Source organism: Quercus lobata, chromosome 5 (genome assembly GCF_001633185.2).
Source record: "Quercus lobata isolate SW786 chromosome 5, ValleyOak3.0 Primary Assembly, whole genome shotgun sequence".
Taxonomy (NCBI): domain Eukaryota; kingdom Viridiplantae; phylum Streptophyta; class Magnoliopsida; order Fagales; family Fagaceae; genus Quercus; species Quercus lobata.
This window is the reverse complement of record NC_044908.1, coordinates 87,333,035-87,347,872: the sequence shown is the minus strand read 5'-3', so window position 1 is coordinate 87,347,872 and position 14,838 is coordinate 87,333,035. Positions and strand designations below refer to the sequence as shown.

The following is a 14,838-nucleotide window of genomic DNA, read 5'->3' as shown; positions in this document are numbered from 1 at the left end:
TTGATATTTTAATGCAATTTATTTCATTAATGTGGCATTTCACTCCTTGGTGTTAATAACTTGAAGTGGACTTCTGTGGTTGAAACATACAGTGGACTGTTATAGCATTATTTGGATCCAACACTACTCCTATATCATTATTGGTGATGCAGTTGTTGGGGTCATTACTCCTGTTGTTTGATTCCTGTTCTTCTTGGCTGAAAAAAAATAGTTTCTCACTCTTTTCATTGTGAATTTGTAGATTTTAATTTGACATTAAAGATATCTTGCTTTGTGACAATGTAGACTTCCTGATGGCTGAAATTTTTTGAAATATATATATTTTTTTTGTTTTTTTTGGATTATGGTTAGGTTTGTTGGATCTTCAGGTCTAGCAATGAATCTTCAGAATCTGATACTTATAAAAAATAGGGGGAATTTTGAGAATCTGATATGCAGCTTATTTTTATGAATTGTGAGAAAGAGACCACGCATAGTGGACAAAGTCAAATGCTCACCATGGTGACATTTTTCTTATTGTTGAGCTTCGCATGTGGGGCTTGAAGTGGAACTCTCTTCCCTATCTTCTCTATAATATATGGTTATAATTTTTTTGGTTTGATCTGTTTTGACCCAAAAGAATCTACCGAATGGATGGGCATGTCATCTATGCAGTCAAGTGAAATTTGTAAAGTTTCTTGATTTCTTTTGATTGGTTGCTAAGTAACATGGCCACTTCTGCAATGGATCCATTCTTTCTTTTACCTTTTTAACAATTTAAACAAAATTAGGCCATATTTAACACTCTTTACACTTGCCATAATGATTGAGGAATTTCCAAATTTGGACATTCTAGAGACGTGTTGGACTCATTGTGACCTATTGCAACATAAGCTTGTAACTATGTTTATTTGACACATTATAAATATCTATACATACACACAAAGTATAAGTATATTTTGTTGGTAAAGTTACAGACAATTGGTGGGTTTTGAATCTATGACCTTACTCTCAACCTTGCTCTCAAAAGAAAAAAAAGGGGGGGAGGGGGTGAGGAATATGTGTGTGATATTATGTAAAAATGAACATATTAATTGGTTTTTTTAGGGTTACACTTACATTGAAGAGAACTTTTTAAAATTGTATGGCTATTTCTCTTGTCCCAAAATCCATTTGAATTATTATTTTTTGGATAAATAAATCCATTTGAATTTGCTTTGTAGTGCTAAGTTGTCAACTTAGCATTAGTATCTTTAGAATTTGTCTTGGTATCTATGGAACTAGTATCCTGAAAATAGATTGATTTTTGATGTGTTCTTTGATTTTAAGTGGTACAGATTGTCATGTGTTTCCTAACCTCCATATGGTATTGCTGTTGCAGGCGAAGAGGACTTATGCCAGTGCATCAGAAAAGGTCTTCTTTACCTTATATATATGTGTGTATATGTGTGGATGATGTATTTGTTTTGATCTGTATTTCAATATAATCTTTGCACATACAATCACAAAACATATATGTATGTATGTAAGATTTCTTTTCAATTGCAAACAATTTATCTTTTTTAAAATTTTAACTCCAACTACTCTTGAGTTTTTTTATAGGGAGCTTTACCCGTCCTTCGAGATATGTTTCTTGCAAATGTACCAGTAAGTTTTGTTTCAACCTTTTGAGCTTGGAAATTTATGATGGTCCTCCATTGTTCTTTTATTTTTTATTGTTTTTTTCTAGGTGCGCCAGGGTAGTTTCCGTGCAAAATGCATATATGTTGCTGTAATGTTACGACGTGTGATAGATGCATTTCTGAATAAGGATACAATGGATGACAAGGTAATTAGTTTAATTCCAAAACTAACCAAACTTTTCTAGTTTTTAAAATGATAAGCGTGTTTATTAGACAATTTCTCTTTTTATAGTGGATGTATGAATCTTTATTTGAAATGTTTAATAGATTTCAATTGCCTATTAAAAATGGTTTAAATTATTTTATTACAGTGTTTTTATAGAATTCATAACATGGTTTAAATTATTTACGTGTAATCTAACATACACATTTTAATGCGTTTGAGGTCCAAAATATGTAATTAGTGAATTCATGTTAAATATTATCGACATCTCCTTGTTAAAATTGATTTGTCGATTTTTTTTTTTTTTTTGGGTTTGTCTTTTAGCTATGGTTGCATATTCTAAACACATTAATTCTAATTCCTTTTCATCTATTTGTTAGTGGAGTAGGTTTCAATAAACTTAATTTTTCTTAGAGAAAATTTGTGTGAGCAGTTGGATTTTTATTTTTATTTTTTTGGTTTCTTCTTTCATTTTTGGCTTCAGCAGTTTAAATTGATTTCATCATTCTCAAATATTATGGTAGAATTTTATTTAGACTCAGTTTTCTTAGAGCAAAAATTGTGTCATCACTCATCGCCGAGTTTTTCTTGGAGTTGTGATAATTTTTTTTATATATTTTTTTATGCAGTGGCTGGAATTTTTATGTTTTGTAAAGCAATTTTTAAAGAAATCTTTTAGTAGCTGGACAATATTTTCTACAAATTTGGCTATGCCCGTAACAAATTTATACAATAATAGTTATGTCACCAATACAATAATTTCTATAAAATAGGCAAAAGCCACAAATCAAACACAATAATAATATAATTATTATAAGTACCATCTCTCCCAGTCTCCCAGCATGTCCACCCAAACTATCACTGCATTTTCTCAACCAATGTATATTCATTTTTGGGATTCTGCTAGAATTCTTACTATTCAAAGTAATTATAATTATTATCCTTAATATTAAAACTCTATACTTTACTACCAATCAAACTACCAAACATGGGGTAACATGAGAATTATAGAGTAAATGGTAAAAAGCAAAAGCAACATAGAGCAACACAATTAAACAAAAAAGCAATGTAGAGTAACCCCATTCAAACGGCACGCAGAGCAAGAGTAATAGCAAAATCAAAAACAAAACCCAACACACTGTATCATCTACCTACGCGCAGATGATCCTAGCCAAAACCCACTAAGCGAAAAGAATGTAGCATCTCCCCAATGAAACTGTCTTAGTCCCTGAAACTCGATCTGTTTCAATCACCAATTTGTTAGCTTGCCGAAAAGAGTGTATATGACCAATACTCAGACAATGGATACGCCAACCTAAACCTTGTATGGCCTGAGAGGCAGTCTCTTGGGAATGGAAAACAGGTGGTGGTTTGGTGACGTTGAAGATGCAGAGGAAGGGTTTGAGTGAAGATTTATGGGGTTTTGAAGGGTTTATTTGAGATTTAGGCAATGAGGAGGAAGTGGAGTCCATTTGTGTTATTTGGCGGTGAATGTAAAGGTTTAATATGGGTTTTAAGTGAGAGTGAGGGATTATATTGGTGTGGTGTTTGAAGCAGTGAATGGGCATGACCGGTTTTGATTGAATTTATTGAACTTTGACTGACTGGGATACAGCGGATGGCACTAACATTTTCTTTTGGCTGTGCTGTTTCAGGTATTGTTTTTTGATGTGCCTGTTTTTAAAGTGGTTTTTTTTTCCCTACATGGCAGAACAGGAGACATTTTAGGATTTAACTTTCTCTCACTTTTTGCGTTTATATATAGTATATTAGATTTAATGTGTGTGTGGTCATGTGGTGGTTGGGGGGGAGCGCTTAGGTGGGTTTGAGATTCAAAATCTTGCTATGCAAAGAAAGAAATTGTAGGTGATGCTGCATTTTTTCCTCAGATTAGGCCACTGACTTTGATGCTATAATCATCTCCCACCCCTCTTCTTTATGTTTATCAGTTTTACATGGGTGACGTTGGCTGATTGGTGCTTTTCACACCCATGGTCATTGCTTGTTCTTGATAGAATGTATGCAAGCTTGAAATGCACATATATCTATGAGTAGTATGTAGGTGTGTGAGTCCTAAACAGATTATTTTCCTTCATTTTATAGGATTATGTGGGAAACAAGCGGTTGGAGTTATCTGGCCAGTTAATTTCTCTACTCTTTGAGGTACCACTTTAAGCTTTGTACTCCTAGCTGGAATTTTGATACACAACCTTCATCATCTTGTGTTCAATTTCTTATATGTTCTTATCTCCATTGGTCTTATATCCTAGGATTTGTTCAAGACGATGATTGATAATGTTAAGAAGAAGATGGACGAAATCATGGGAAAGCCTAGCAGGTCTAGCCGATTTGACCCCGCGCCAGTAAGTCCTGGGAATTATTTTATTGACATCAAGGTTTTTTGGATAAGTAGTTTTGAAATTGTTAGAACTGTGGTTAAATGATTAAATTCACTATTTCTTGACAACATAAGCTTTTGGGACATCGGTAATTTATCATGGTATTAAAGCCATTTTACAATGGCCTTCAATTGCTTTCACTCTCTTTTACAATTTTTTCTGTTATCCTGTGGCCTCTAGAAAACACAGAGAGAGACTTTTGATATCCAGGTTGTTACATCTTTTGTTTTGTTAGCCTATTTTAGTTCTAATCCATAGGTGTCATCTGCATTAATTGTGCTTTTCTGCCGATGCTTACAACATACCAGGTTGCATTTCTGTTGGGAAATCTCAAGCATGTAATTTTTAATACTTCTAAAGTACCAGGTTGCGGTACTGATTATTAAATAAAAAAAGCATTTTACATTTATATAATCAAACAGCAGTTCCTGATTTCAACTTAATTTTTGTTAAAATGCTAATTGCATCTAAATTTTTTGTTAATGAGGTATTTGCTTATACAAAAAATATTATTTCTAATTGAGAAATGTCATGCTATGGTTTTTTTGTTTTGTTGTGTGTGTGTGTGTGGGTATAGTACCTTTGTGGAGACAGTATTACAAATGGCCTGGAGAGGACGCTTTCTACAGGTAACTTCAATGTCAAACGGTTCAGGATGGACAGAAAAGGCATGACACAGGTTCGTTATATTACAATATCTACATTTCTGTTATTGTTCTTTGATGCCTTCTCTTTCTTACCATGTTGCTTAAATTTTTATTTAATTTTCTAGTAGGCATTCTGATGTAATTCAAAGGGGGTAAGAATAAGTACAAAATTAGAGGCAGGGATCTAAGGCTGATGCTCTAATTTGATTTTTTCTTGCTTCTCTTCCTCTCTCAACTAAGGACATTAGGGTTTGAATTGAAGAAAAATGAGGATGAGGGAGTGTTTAAAATTGAACCAGAAGTAGAAAATAGAAACAAGATTTATAATTGCTAATAGCTTGTTTGGATGGATGGGAGTAGAGGGGAGTATAGTAGAGGGAGGGAGAGTAAGTTAAATTACCTTGTTTGGATGTTTTTTAAAGGAGGAGGGGGAGGGATTTGGAGGGGTTTGGAGGGTTCTAACTACTTATAACCCTTCATTTTTAATTCTCCCAAATTGGAGAGATTTCGAGGGAGAGTAGAGAATAAAAATGCTTGACTAAATGACTTACCAAATTTACTCTTACCATATTAACAAAATTACAAACTATGAAAAGGCTAATTATTCCCCCCTTCCTCCCTTATTTAATTTTAAAAACATCCAAACAAGGTGGATGATAACCATTCCCCTCTACTCTCCTTTCCCTTCAAATTTCCAAACATAGCATAAGTTTTTTATAGTTACATGGAAAGATAGGATTCGAAATGAGCAAATTCCCTTAAAGGAAGGGGTGACCCTTATTGATAAAAGGATGAGGGAGAGTTGCTTAAGATGGTTTGGTCATGTTTGGAGGAGAGTAATTAATGCACCGGTAAGAAAGAGTGAGTATATTCAAGTTGAGAGAAGGAAAAAAGGGAGAGGAAGACTAAAAATAACATTAGTAAAAATAGTAAAAAATGACGTGTCAATTAAGGAAGTAACATTGAGTGTGATTTTCGATGGCTAAGAAGAATACCTATGGCTGACCTTAACTAATATGGTGAGGATCCATGGCTGACCTCAAAAACTTAGGAACAAAGGATTGGTGGTGGTGGTGGTTGTTGCTGTTGCTGCTGCAATGATACCATGTTCTGTGGAAGTTTGTTTAGGGCACAAAAACCTAATCACCCTAACATACATAATTATTATTTATATAATATATGTGTATATGTGGGTTATTACAATGATATCACTATTTTTCCCTTGACTTGGTACAAAATCATAACACTATATAAACATGTTCTTGCTGTATTATGTCCTAAATCTTTCAGATTGTTGGTTTGCTATGTTCTTATTGCACATTGGTTGTAATTTTTTTCTTAGGCTATCTGTCATATATTTGAATTGTATGAAATAATAGAAAATTGATGCAAAGCATATGAGAAAATACGTTTTACAGACACCTGGTCATTTGAATAGGAACACTAAAAGGAAGCTTAGACATCCATAAGTTTAATTTCGAGATTAATCTTGGTTGATTTTAGTTGCTGTTTTGTGTCTTGAACTTAAATGTTTTCTTATGTGACTTTTGAATTATATGTAATAAGACAAGTGACTTTTTAATTAGGCATGTGACATCTGTAGGAAAAATTCATAACTGTTGGATTAGATTTGAATTAGAGGTTGTAATTGCATCTTAGGGATGCAACTTATTGTCTTGTTTATGAGTTTTTATAATAACAATTTTCTAGAGAATTGAATAGCATTTTAGCCAACGCTTGTGGCTTTCCTCTCCCTAAATTTTAGGGATTAGTTTGGTTGTTCTTGCTAATTCGATAGCTTGAAATGGCTCTTGGATTTCCCCTATTAAACTCTCTTTTTCTCTCATTCATATTTACAATTGCATAAAAAATCCTCTCTTCACAGGTACTAGCTAGGTTATCATTCATAGCGGCTATGGGGCACATGACGAGAATCTCACCACAGTTTGAGAAGTCTAGGAAAGTCAGTGGACCTCGAGCTTTGCAACCTAGCCAGGTAAGCTTGAGGTGTCTGCACTACCTTTAAAAGCTATCTTCACTAAATTATTTTTATGTGGTAGCATGATGATTATCTTGTTTTGTGCTATGATGCTTTTGTCACAGTGGGGCATGCTTTGCCCATGTGATACTCCAGAAGGTGAAGCTTGTGGTCTGGTAAAAAACTTGGCCTTGATGACTCATGTTACAACTGATGAAGAGGAGGGCCCATTAATTTCTCTGGTAAGTTTCAGCTTTTAAAATTTTTTTATTTTTTTGTTAGGCAAGATAAATTTGAATAAAAAAACTTACTTCGTGGAAAAAACATGAAACAGCCAAGAGAATACAACAAAGACTAAAAATTATGTTAAAATTTTTATTATATTCTAAAAGTTTGGTGACACTTTTTGAAAATTTTAGGCTAAATAATTGAAAGTGATCCCTCTTCTAGAAGTCTTATGTGAAACTACCATGTAACTGTTGCTTTTATCTCAAAGTAACATAAAAATCTCCTTATGCATGGAAAATTGATGTTTAATGATTTGAGCACAAAGCCTTAAAACCAATTAGATTTTTATTTGGATTTCATCCAAAAATATATGACTTGGCCAGATTTAACATCTATCAAATTTGCAATCTTGATTTACTAATCAAAAAAGTAGAAAAAGAAGAACATATGCTACTATAGTTCAAAAACATTATTTGATGGGGAAACTCAAGTAAGGATTTATTTTAATTTAGTCTTATTTAATTTTGGAGTTAATTGTGATGTTAGCATTTTTATTTCCTAGAGTCGATGTTATTTTTGTCATTCAAAATTGGAATTTCCTCAAGTCATTTAGAATTAGGTTTCCTAATTCAATTAGAGGTAGGGTTTCCTATGTCAGTTAATGATAGATTTAGTAGTCTATATAAACATAATAATGCCCCCGTATGGAGTACATTGTTATGCTTATATAGAGATGAAAAAAATGATGTACTCCTATGGAGATTGTTGTTTATGGTGAAAGTGTTTTAGGGTTTGATAAGTCAACCCTAATACATAAAATATTATTTATATATAAAGTACATGATATTACTGTTTTGCCCCTATTACTCATAACACTCCCCCTCAAGCTAGAGAGTATACATCATACAATCCTTGCTTGTTACATAATAAACCCAAACAAGTCTTACATAAAGCTTTGATAAACATATCAGCAGTTTGGACTCTTGTAGAAACATATGGAGTAGCAATTACACCATCTTCTACTTTCTCTCGAGTAATATGACAATCTACTTCAATATGCTTGATTCGCTCATGGAACACAGGATTGGAGGCAATGTAAATTGCTGCTTGATTATCACAATGCATACTCATAGGCAGCTTCACAACAAATCTTAATTCCTCAAGTAAACGCTTAATCCACATAAGCTCACATGATGTGTGTGCCATGACTCTATACTCAGCCTCTGCACTAGACTTGACAACAACAATTTGTTTCTTACTTCTCCAAGTAATCAGATTTCCTCCCAGAAAAGTGCAATCTCAGTAGTGGATTTTCTATCTAACGGTGATCCAGCCCAATCAGCATCAGTGTAGGCTTCTACCTGTAGGTGACCATTAGCTTCATACAAAAGAACACGGCTTGGATGTGCTTTAAGATACCTCACAATTCGAATAACTGCCTCCTAATGTGGAAGGCGAGGATCTTTCATAAACTGGCCCAAAACACTAACTGCAAATGATATATCTGGGCGAGTAATTGTGAGATAATTTAGTTTACCAACTAAACGACGATATCTCTCAGGATTATATAACAGATCCTCTTGATCTTCATACAATTTGACATTATGATCCATAGGAGTCTCCATTGGTTTAGATCCTAACAAGCCAGTTTCTTCCAAGATATCCAACACTACTTCCTATGTAATAAACTGATGCCTTCTTTAGATCGTGCTACCTCAATACCCAAGAAATAACGAAATTTACCCAGATCCTTAGTTCGAATGGAGTTTTGAAGGTATCTTTTCAAATCATCAATACCCTGCTTGTCATCTCCAGTTATTATAATATCATCAACATATACTATCAACAAAATCTTTCCTCTATCAAAGGTATGAGAAAACACAGAGTGATCAGAATGGCAACGTCGCAATCCAAACTTTAATACTACTTCATTGAATTTACCAAACCAAGCTTTGGGAGTGTTTAAGACCATAGATGGCCTTATGCAACCTACACACTTTTCCAGACTCCCCCTGAGCAACAAACCTAGGTGGTTGCTCCATATACACCTCTTCCTTCAAATCGCCATTCAAGAAGGCATTTTTAACATCTAACTGAAATAATGGCCAACACAAATTAGCAGCCAAGGAGATCAAAATCTGGACAGAAGAAATTTTAGCAATAGGTGAGAATGTCTTGGCATAGTCAACACCGTATGTTTAGGTATACCCTTTGGCAACCAAGCGAGCCTTCAAACGCTCAATAGAACCATCAGGAAAATACTTCACAGTATACACCCAACGACAACCAACAGTAGTTTTCCCTAGAGGACGAGTAACTAAAGAGCAAGTAGCATTTTCAGAAAGGGCAGACATTTCTGCCTCCATAGCAGATTTTCAACCGGAGATGGACATAGTCTCCTGGACAGACTTAGGAACAATAGTAGAATTCAAGGATGTGGTAAAGACATGAAGAGATTAAGACAAGTGACCATAAGAGACAAACTGAGAGATAGGGTGAGAGATACAAGAACACTTACGTTTGCGCAAAGCAATTGGAAGAGAGGTAGGATCAAGAGTCGGATCACTAGGCGGGGTAGAAGTCTTTGTTGGAGGTTTTTGCCGATGACAAAATACCTGGAGTGGTTTCTAAGGAGATTCAATAGGTGACACAAGTGATAGGAGAGGAAGACAACGAGGAGAATTGTCACTAGCAACTGAAGGAGAGAAATAGGACTGAGATTCATCAAATGTGACATCAGTACTAATGAAATGACGCTGAAAAGTAGGTGAGTAACATCGGTATCCTTTCTGAGTACGAGAATACCCAAGAAAAACACATTTAATGTATCTAGGATCAAGTTTGTCACTCCCTGGACCTAAGATATGAACATAGCACACACAACCAAAGATCTTAGGAGGTAGATGAAACAAAGGTGCATCAAGAGAGAGCATAGTATAAGGGATCTGAGCACCTAGAACAGTGGAAGGCATACGATTAATTAGGTGACAGGCAGTGAGAACAGCATCACTCCAATATGATTTGGAAACACACATATGAAACTTTAAGGCACAAGTGACCTCTAACAAATGACGCATTTTGCGTTCAGCAACACCATTTTGTTGTGGAATATGGGGGCATGAAGATTGGTGAATTATACCATGATCATCAAAAAATTGAGACAAAGACGTATGAAAATATTCATGAGCATTATCAGACCGAAAAATATGAAGTGAAGCATTAAACTGAGTCTTTATTTCCATATAAAATGATTTGAAAATTGAGTATAATTTAGACCGTTCTTTCATAAGATAAAGATAGGTGACTCTAGAATAATCATCAACAAAAATGACAAAATATCTAAATCCCAACAATGAGGGAGTGTTTATTGGACCCCAAATATCAGAATGAACTAAATGAAAAGGACTACTAACACAACTCTCATGCCTAGAGGCAAAAGGCACCCTATGGTGTTTACCCAACTGACATGCTTCACATTGTAAAGACTCAATTTGATGACACGACGGAACTAAAGACTTCAAATTCTTGAGAGATGGATGACCAAGGCAACAATGATGCTGAAGAGGTGAGATAGACAAATGAGAAGCCACTAAATGAGAAGAACCACATCGATCCATGTAATAAAGTCCATCGGCTTCATGCCCTCCACCAATAATCTTCCCCGTCTTGAGATTTTGAAAGATACAATGAGTGGATAAAAAAAATGGCAGCACAATTCAAAATTTTAGTAAGCTTACTAATTGACAAAAGGTTAAAAGGAAAATCACGAATATATAAGACAGAAGAGAGAGAAAGATTAGGACTAAGATTGACAGTGCCCAAACCAGAAACTATAGTGGCTGAGCCATTTGCCAATGTAACATTGGGAAGACTACTAGATTGCTCAAGGTCAAAGAGTAAACCTAAGGTACTTGTCATATGATCAGTAGCACCTGAGTCAATGACCCAAGGATCCTGAGTGGCAAGACAAGCAGCGGAAGTACCTTGTTGAGCCAAAGTAGCAGTAGAATTAGATCCAACAAAGTTGGAATGCAAAGACGAGAGGCGATTGTACTCTTTCTCAAGAATAGAGACTACTCTGGGTGTTGGTGAAAGTGATTCTGAAGGTGGTTCTTGAACTTGAAAACTAGCTCGGTGAGCCGAGGGTTTACCATACAACTCCCAACAAAAGTCTATTGTATGATTCTCACCATGACAATAAGTGCACTTACGAAGACCACGTCCTTTACCACGATCCCCTTGTTCACTACCACGGACCCCTTGGTCATGACCTCCAAGGCCTCGGCCCCCACGACCTCGACCTCCACGACCACCTCTATTACTCCCCATATAATTGGTAAAAGCAAATTTATCACCAGAAGGTAATGCATCAATATTGGAGGAAGAGAAAGGGGCAGTACTCGAGTTAGATAATGTGGCCTGTTGAAGTCTACCAAAAACTTCACTCAATGAAGGGAGGTTTGGACTAGCTAAAATTTGTGATTTTATTGGATTCAAACTTTTAGGCAATCCAGAGAGGAAGCGAGCAACATGCATAGAATCTCGTTGTTTCTTCATAATTTTAACATTAGAGGAGATAGGCTGATAAATATTGAGTTCTTCACGTACACCCTTAAACTTGTTATAATAGTCCTCTGAAGACATATCACTCAAACTCAAGGAGAAATAATTTAGATGAAGATCATAAATCTGCTTCAAATTGTTAACACCAGAGTAAAGTTCCTTGGCTTGTTCCTAAACAAGTTTAGCAATTGGTAAGAAAACCAAACTACAACTGATTTTAGACTCCATGCTATTCCACAAACAACTCCTAATTTGTGCATCTTCGGCTCTCCAATCAGCAAATTTAGGGTCTATAGATACAGGAGGTTCCTTAATCACGTAATCAAACTTCTTTCTACCAAGAAGAAAGACTTCAACTGCCTATGTCCACTGAGCATAATTACTTCCATTTAGACAAATGGAGGTTATTGATAACATATTAGGAGATAAGAAATAATTAGGGGGCTGAGCACTGTCTTTGGACTCCATAATAGCAATATGAAGAACAAACTAAAACTAAAGAAATATTTTGGACTGAATTAAAACAAACTCCAACCAGCAACCAATGTACTTCAACCAATCAGCCACGCCAACAGCAACTCATCTATCAAAGAATCAACACCAAACTATTTCAAAAACAAGGCAGCAACAAATCCATACCAACATAAAAAATAAAAAAAAGAAGCCCAATCCACCACTAAACATCAACATAAGGCTGCCTGAACAGATAATCAGAGAATGTATTGAAGAAGAGAAGAAAATCAGACCATAGTTGCAACCATCAGTTAGAAAACTCTGGCAGCGGTGCTAGGGTGGAGGAGCGGCTGCACGAGGACCGACGAGTAAGCTAGGATGGGTCGCCAGAGGAGGGCAAGTAAAACCCTACCTCTCTCGCGGTCAGGCGACGTTGATCTGGTGTTGCGAGACCCGAGAGAGGGTCACCGGCGCTGGACAACTCCTTCAGCCGCTAAATCGAGATTGTTGGAGGTCTCTATTAGGGTCGTCGGAGCTAGCAATGTGTTGTTATGGTTGCTGGCGACAACAATATCGATGGGTGATGGTTGGAGGATTAACGGCAGCGGCGGGTTGGTGGCTCTGATGCCATGTTGTTTACGATGAAAGTGTTTTAGGGTTTGATAAGTCAATTCTAACACATAAAATATTATTTATATATAAAGTACATGATATTACTGTTTTGCCCTTGTTACTCATAACAGAGACGACCTTCTTTTGATAATGATTAAAATTTCTCTTGAAATTGTCTCAATGGTCTGGTGTTGATGCACACCAACCAACACTGGGGGCTAGCTCCCAAAGGTTTTCTCTTTCTTTTTTTGCACAGTAGCATGAGGGAAAATCCTCACTTGTGATAATCTCATTAAGAGAGAATACATGTTAATAGAGTGGTGTTGCATGTGTGGCTATAATGGGGAGACGATGGAGCATCTTCTCCTACATTGTAGTGTTGCGTTTGAGTTATGGAGCTTTGTTTTTGGTTCCTTTGGGTTTCAACGGGTGTTGTCGGAAAAGGTTAACGATCTTTGTTGGTTTCTATTAAATTATCGATTGTTTCAAAAGTTTAAGCTATTGGAATATGGTAAATTTAATCATTTAACCATACAATTCTAACCTCCCCCTCACGTGCGGGCCGAAACTACCTTTAATTGGTGAGGCCCAACACATGGGATTTTAAATGGGAGGTAGAATGGAAGATACAAGGATCAAACTTAGGGTCTCATGCTTTGATACCATGTTAAATTACTAATTGTCCCAAAAGTTTAAGCTATTGAAATATGGTAAATTTAACCACACAATTCTAACAGTTCCTTTGGATATTTGGAACTTGGTCTTGTTATGTTTGATGCATTGTGGCAGGAACGGAAGTGTTGTACTTTTGATGACATGAAACTTCCTGGAACACAATTGATAGAATTGTTTGCTAGTTTGTTGTTTGATTTGTCTCGGGTGTGGGGTTTTACTAATAGTGACTCCATGACTGATTTCTTTAGAATAATTGTCCTTTTATACATAAATTTTGTAATTCTTTAGACTCCTTTTTGCCCAATTTCATGTACATGAAGTAGGGTTTTTTTATTTTATATTTTATTCTAATAACTAAAATACTCATTTACTTATCTGAAAAGGTTGGTCTACGAGAAATTTTTCCGAGAACAATGGCTGATAGCATGAGTATTTACCTAGCAAAAAGAAAGAAAAGAAACAAAGAAAGATGATAATAAGAATAGCTCAAAGAATATTATTGTTGCATGGCTTGCAATTTATAAAGGACTTAGTTTGTTTGGTATCTTCTATGTAATGCCAAAGACTGTGGTTGAGCTCCTAGCAAGTAGGCAAGGAAAGTTTGGTCGTCATTGTGATGGTGTTATCTAGGAGGCTGTCCCTCATTGCTTGATACGATGCATTTGGTGGGAGAGGAATAATGGGTGCTTTGAATACTCTGAAAGGACAATGGCAAACTTAAAATTTTTCTTTTTTAGAACACTATTGGATTGGATGTCAATCATAGGAAGTCATTCTTTTTCTTTGGTTTATGATTTGATGGATGCATGTAATTTGTGTATTTGATTGGTTTGATCCCTAGATGTATACTTCCTGTATACTTGGGTGACTCCTTTTCATGATTTGCATAAGATTTCCATTACTTATCCAAAAAAATTAAAATTATTTTTATAATAGACTTAGTAGAGGTATAGAATTTTGTGATGAGGTTATACTGTAGACATTGTTTTTGGGAACGTGTTGGTGTGTGTGTGTTTTTCCTGGCAGGATCTACTTCATATGCTTCTATTGCTATACTGAATTATGACTGGAATAGTGAGCGTTAGTGGGCTATTGATCAAACCAAGGTAAAAAGTTTGTATGTCACTATAACTAGTCTATTGTGATGATCTTGTATGTATGCTATTTGGATAGAGAGGAATTCTTGGATTTATTCCTGTAAATCTAATGCTACGATTGAGGAAGCTGTCATTCAAAGCATCGGATATGTAGTTTGAGGTAGAATAGTATCTTGTGGAAACTTGAAATTTTCAAATACTCTTTGATGCTTCTATGTATGAGTTCTACCTTTATAATATATGGTAAATATAGACATACATATTCACTCTGCTTCAATGTTATGGTAATGGTATTCACATTTAATAAAGATTTGACACTGTTGCCTATGTTTGTGTCACTTATTCATCCTATCTTTAATTAC

The 14,838-nt window shown here is 35.5% G+C and overlaps 1 protein-coding gene across 3 annotated transcripts in view; it reads left to right on the top strand.

Annotated features, from left to right (window-relative positions):
* The window catches only part of LOC115988454 (DNA-directed RNA polymerase III subunit 2), a 43,547-nt gene that overhangs the window by 13,252 nt on the left and 15,457 nt on the right, over positions 1-14,838 (top strand). For all 3 annotated transcript variants that reach the window (XR_004091523.1, XM_031112027.1, XM_031112028.1), the window contains 8 exons: positions 1,361-1,393; positions 1,582-1,626; positions 1,709-1,807; positions 3,928-3,987; positions 4,095-4,187; positions 4,801-4,902; positions 6,756-6,866; positions 6,974-7,090. Coding sequence is in view for 2 of the 3 variants with exons in the window: in XM_031112027.1 (XP_030967887.1) it covers positions 1,361-1,393; positions 1,582-1,626; positions 1,709-1,807; positions 3,928-3,987; positions 4,095-4,187; positions 4,801-4,902; positions 6,756-6,866; positions 6,974-7,090 (660 nt within the window). In the remaining variant the exon portion in view is untranslated. The remainder of the gene's footprint in view (positions 1-1,360; positions 1,394-1,581; positions 1,627-1,708; positions 1,808-3,927; positions 3,988-4,094; positions 4,188-4,800; positions 4,903-6,755; positions 6,867-6,973; positions 7,091-14,838) is intronic.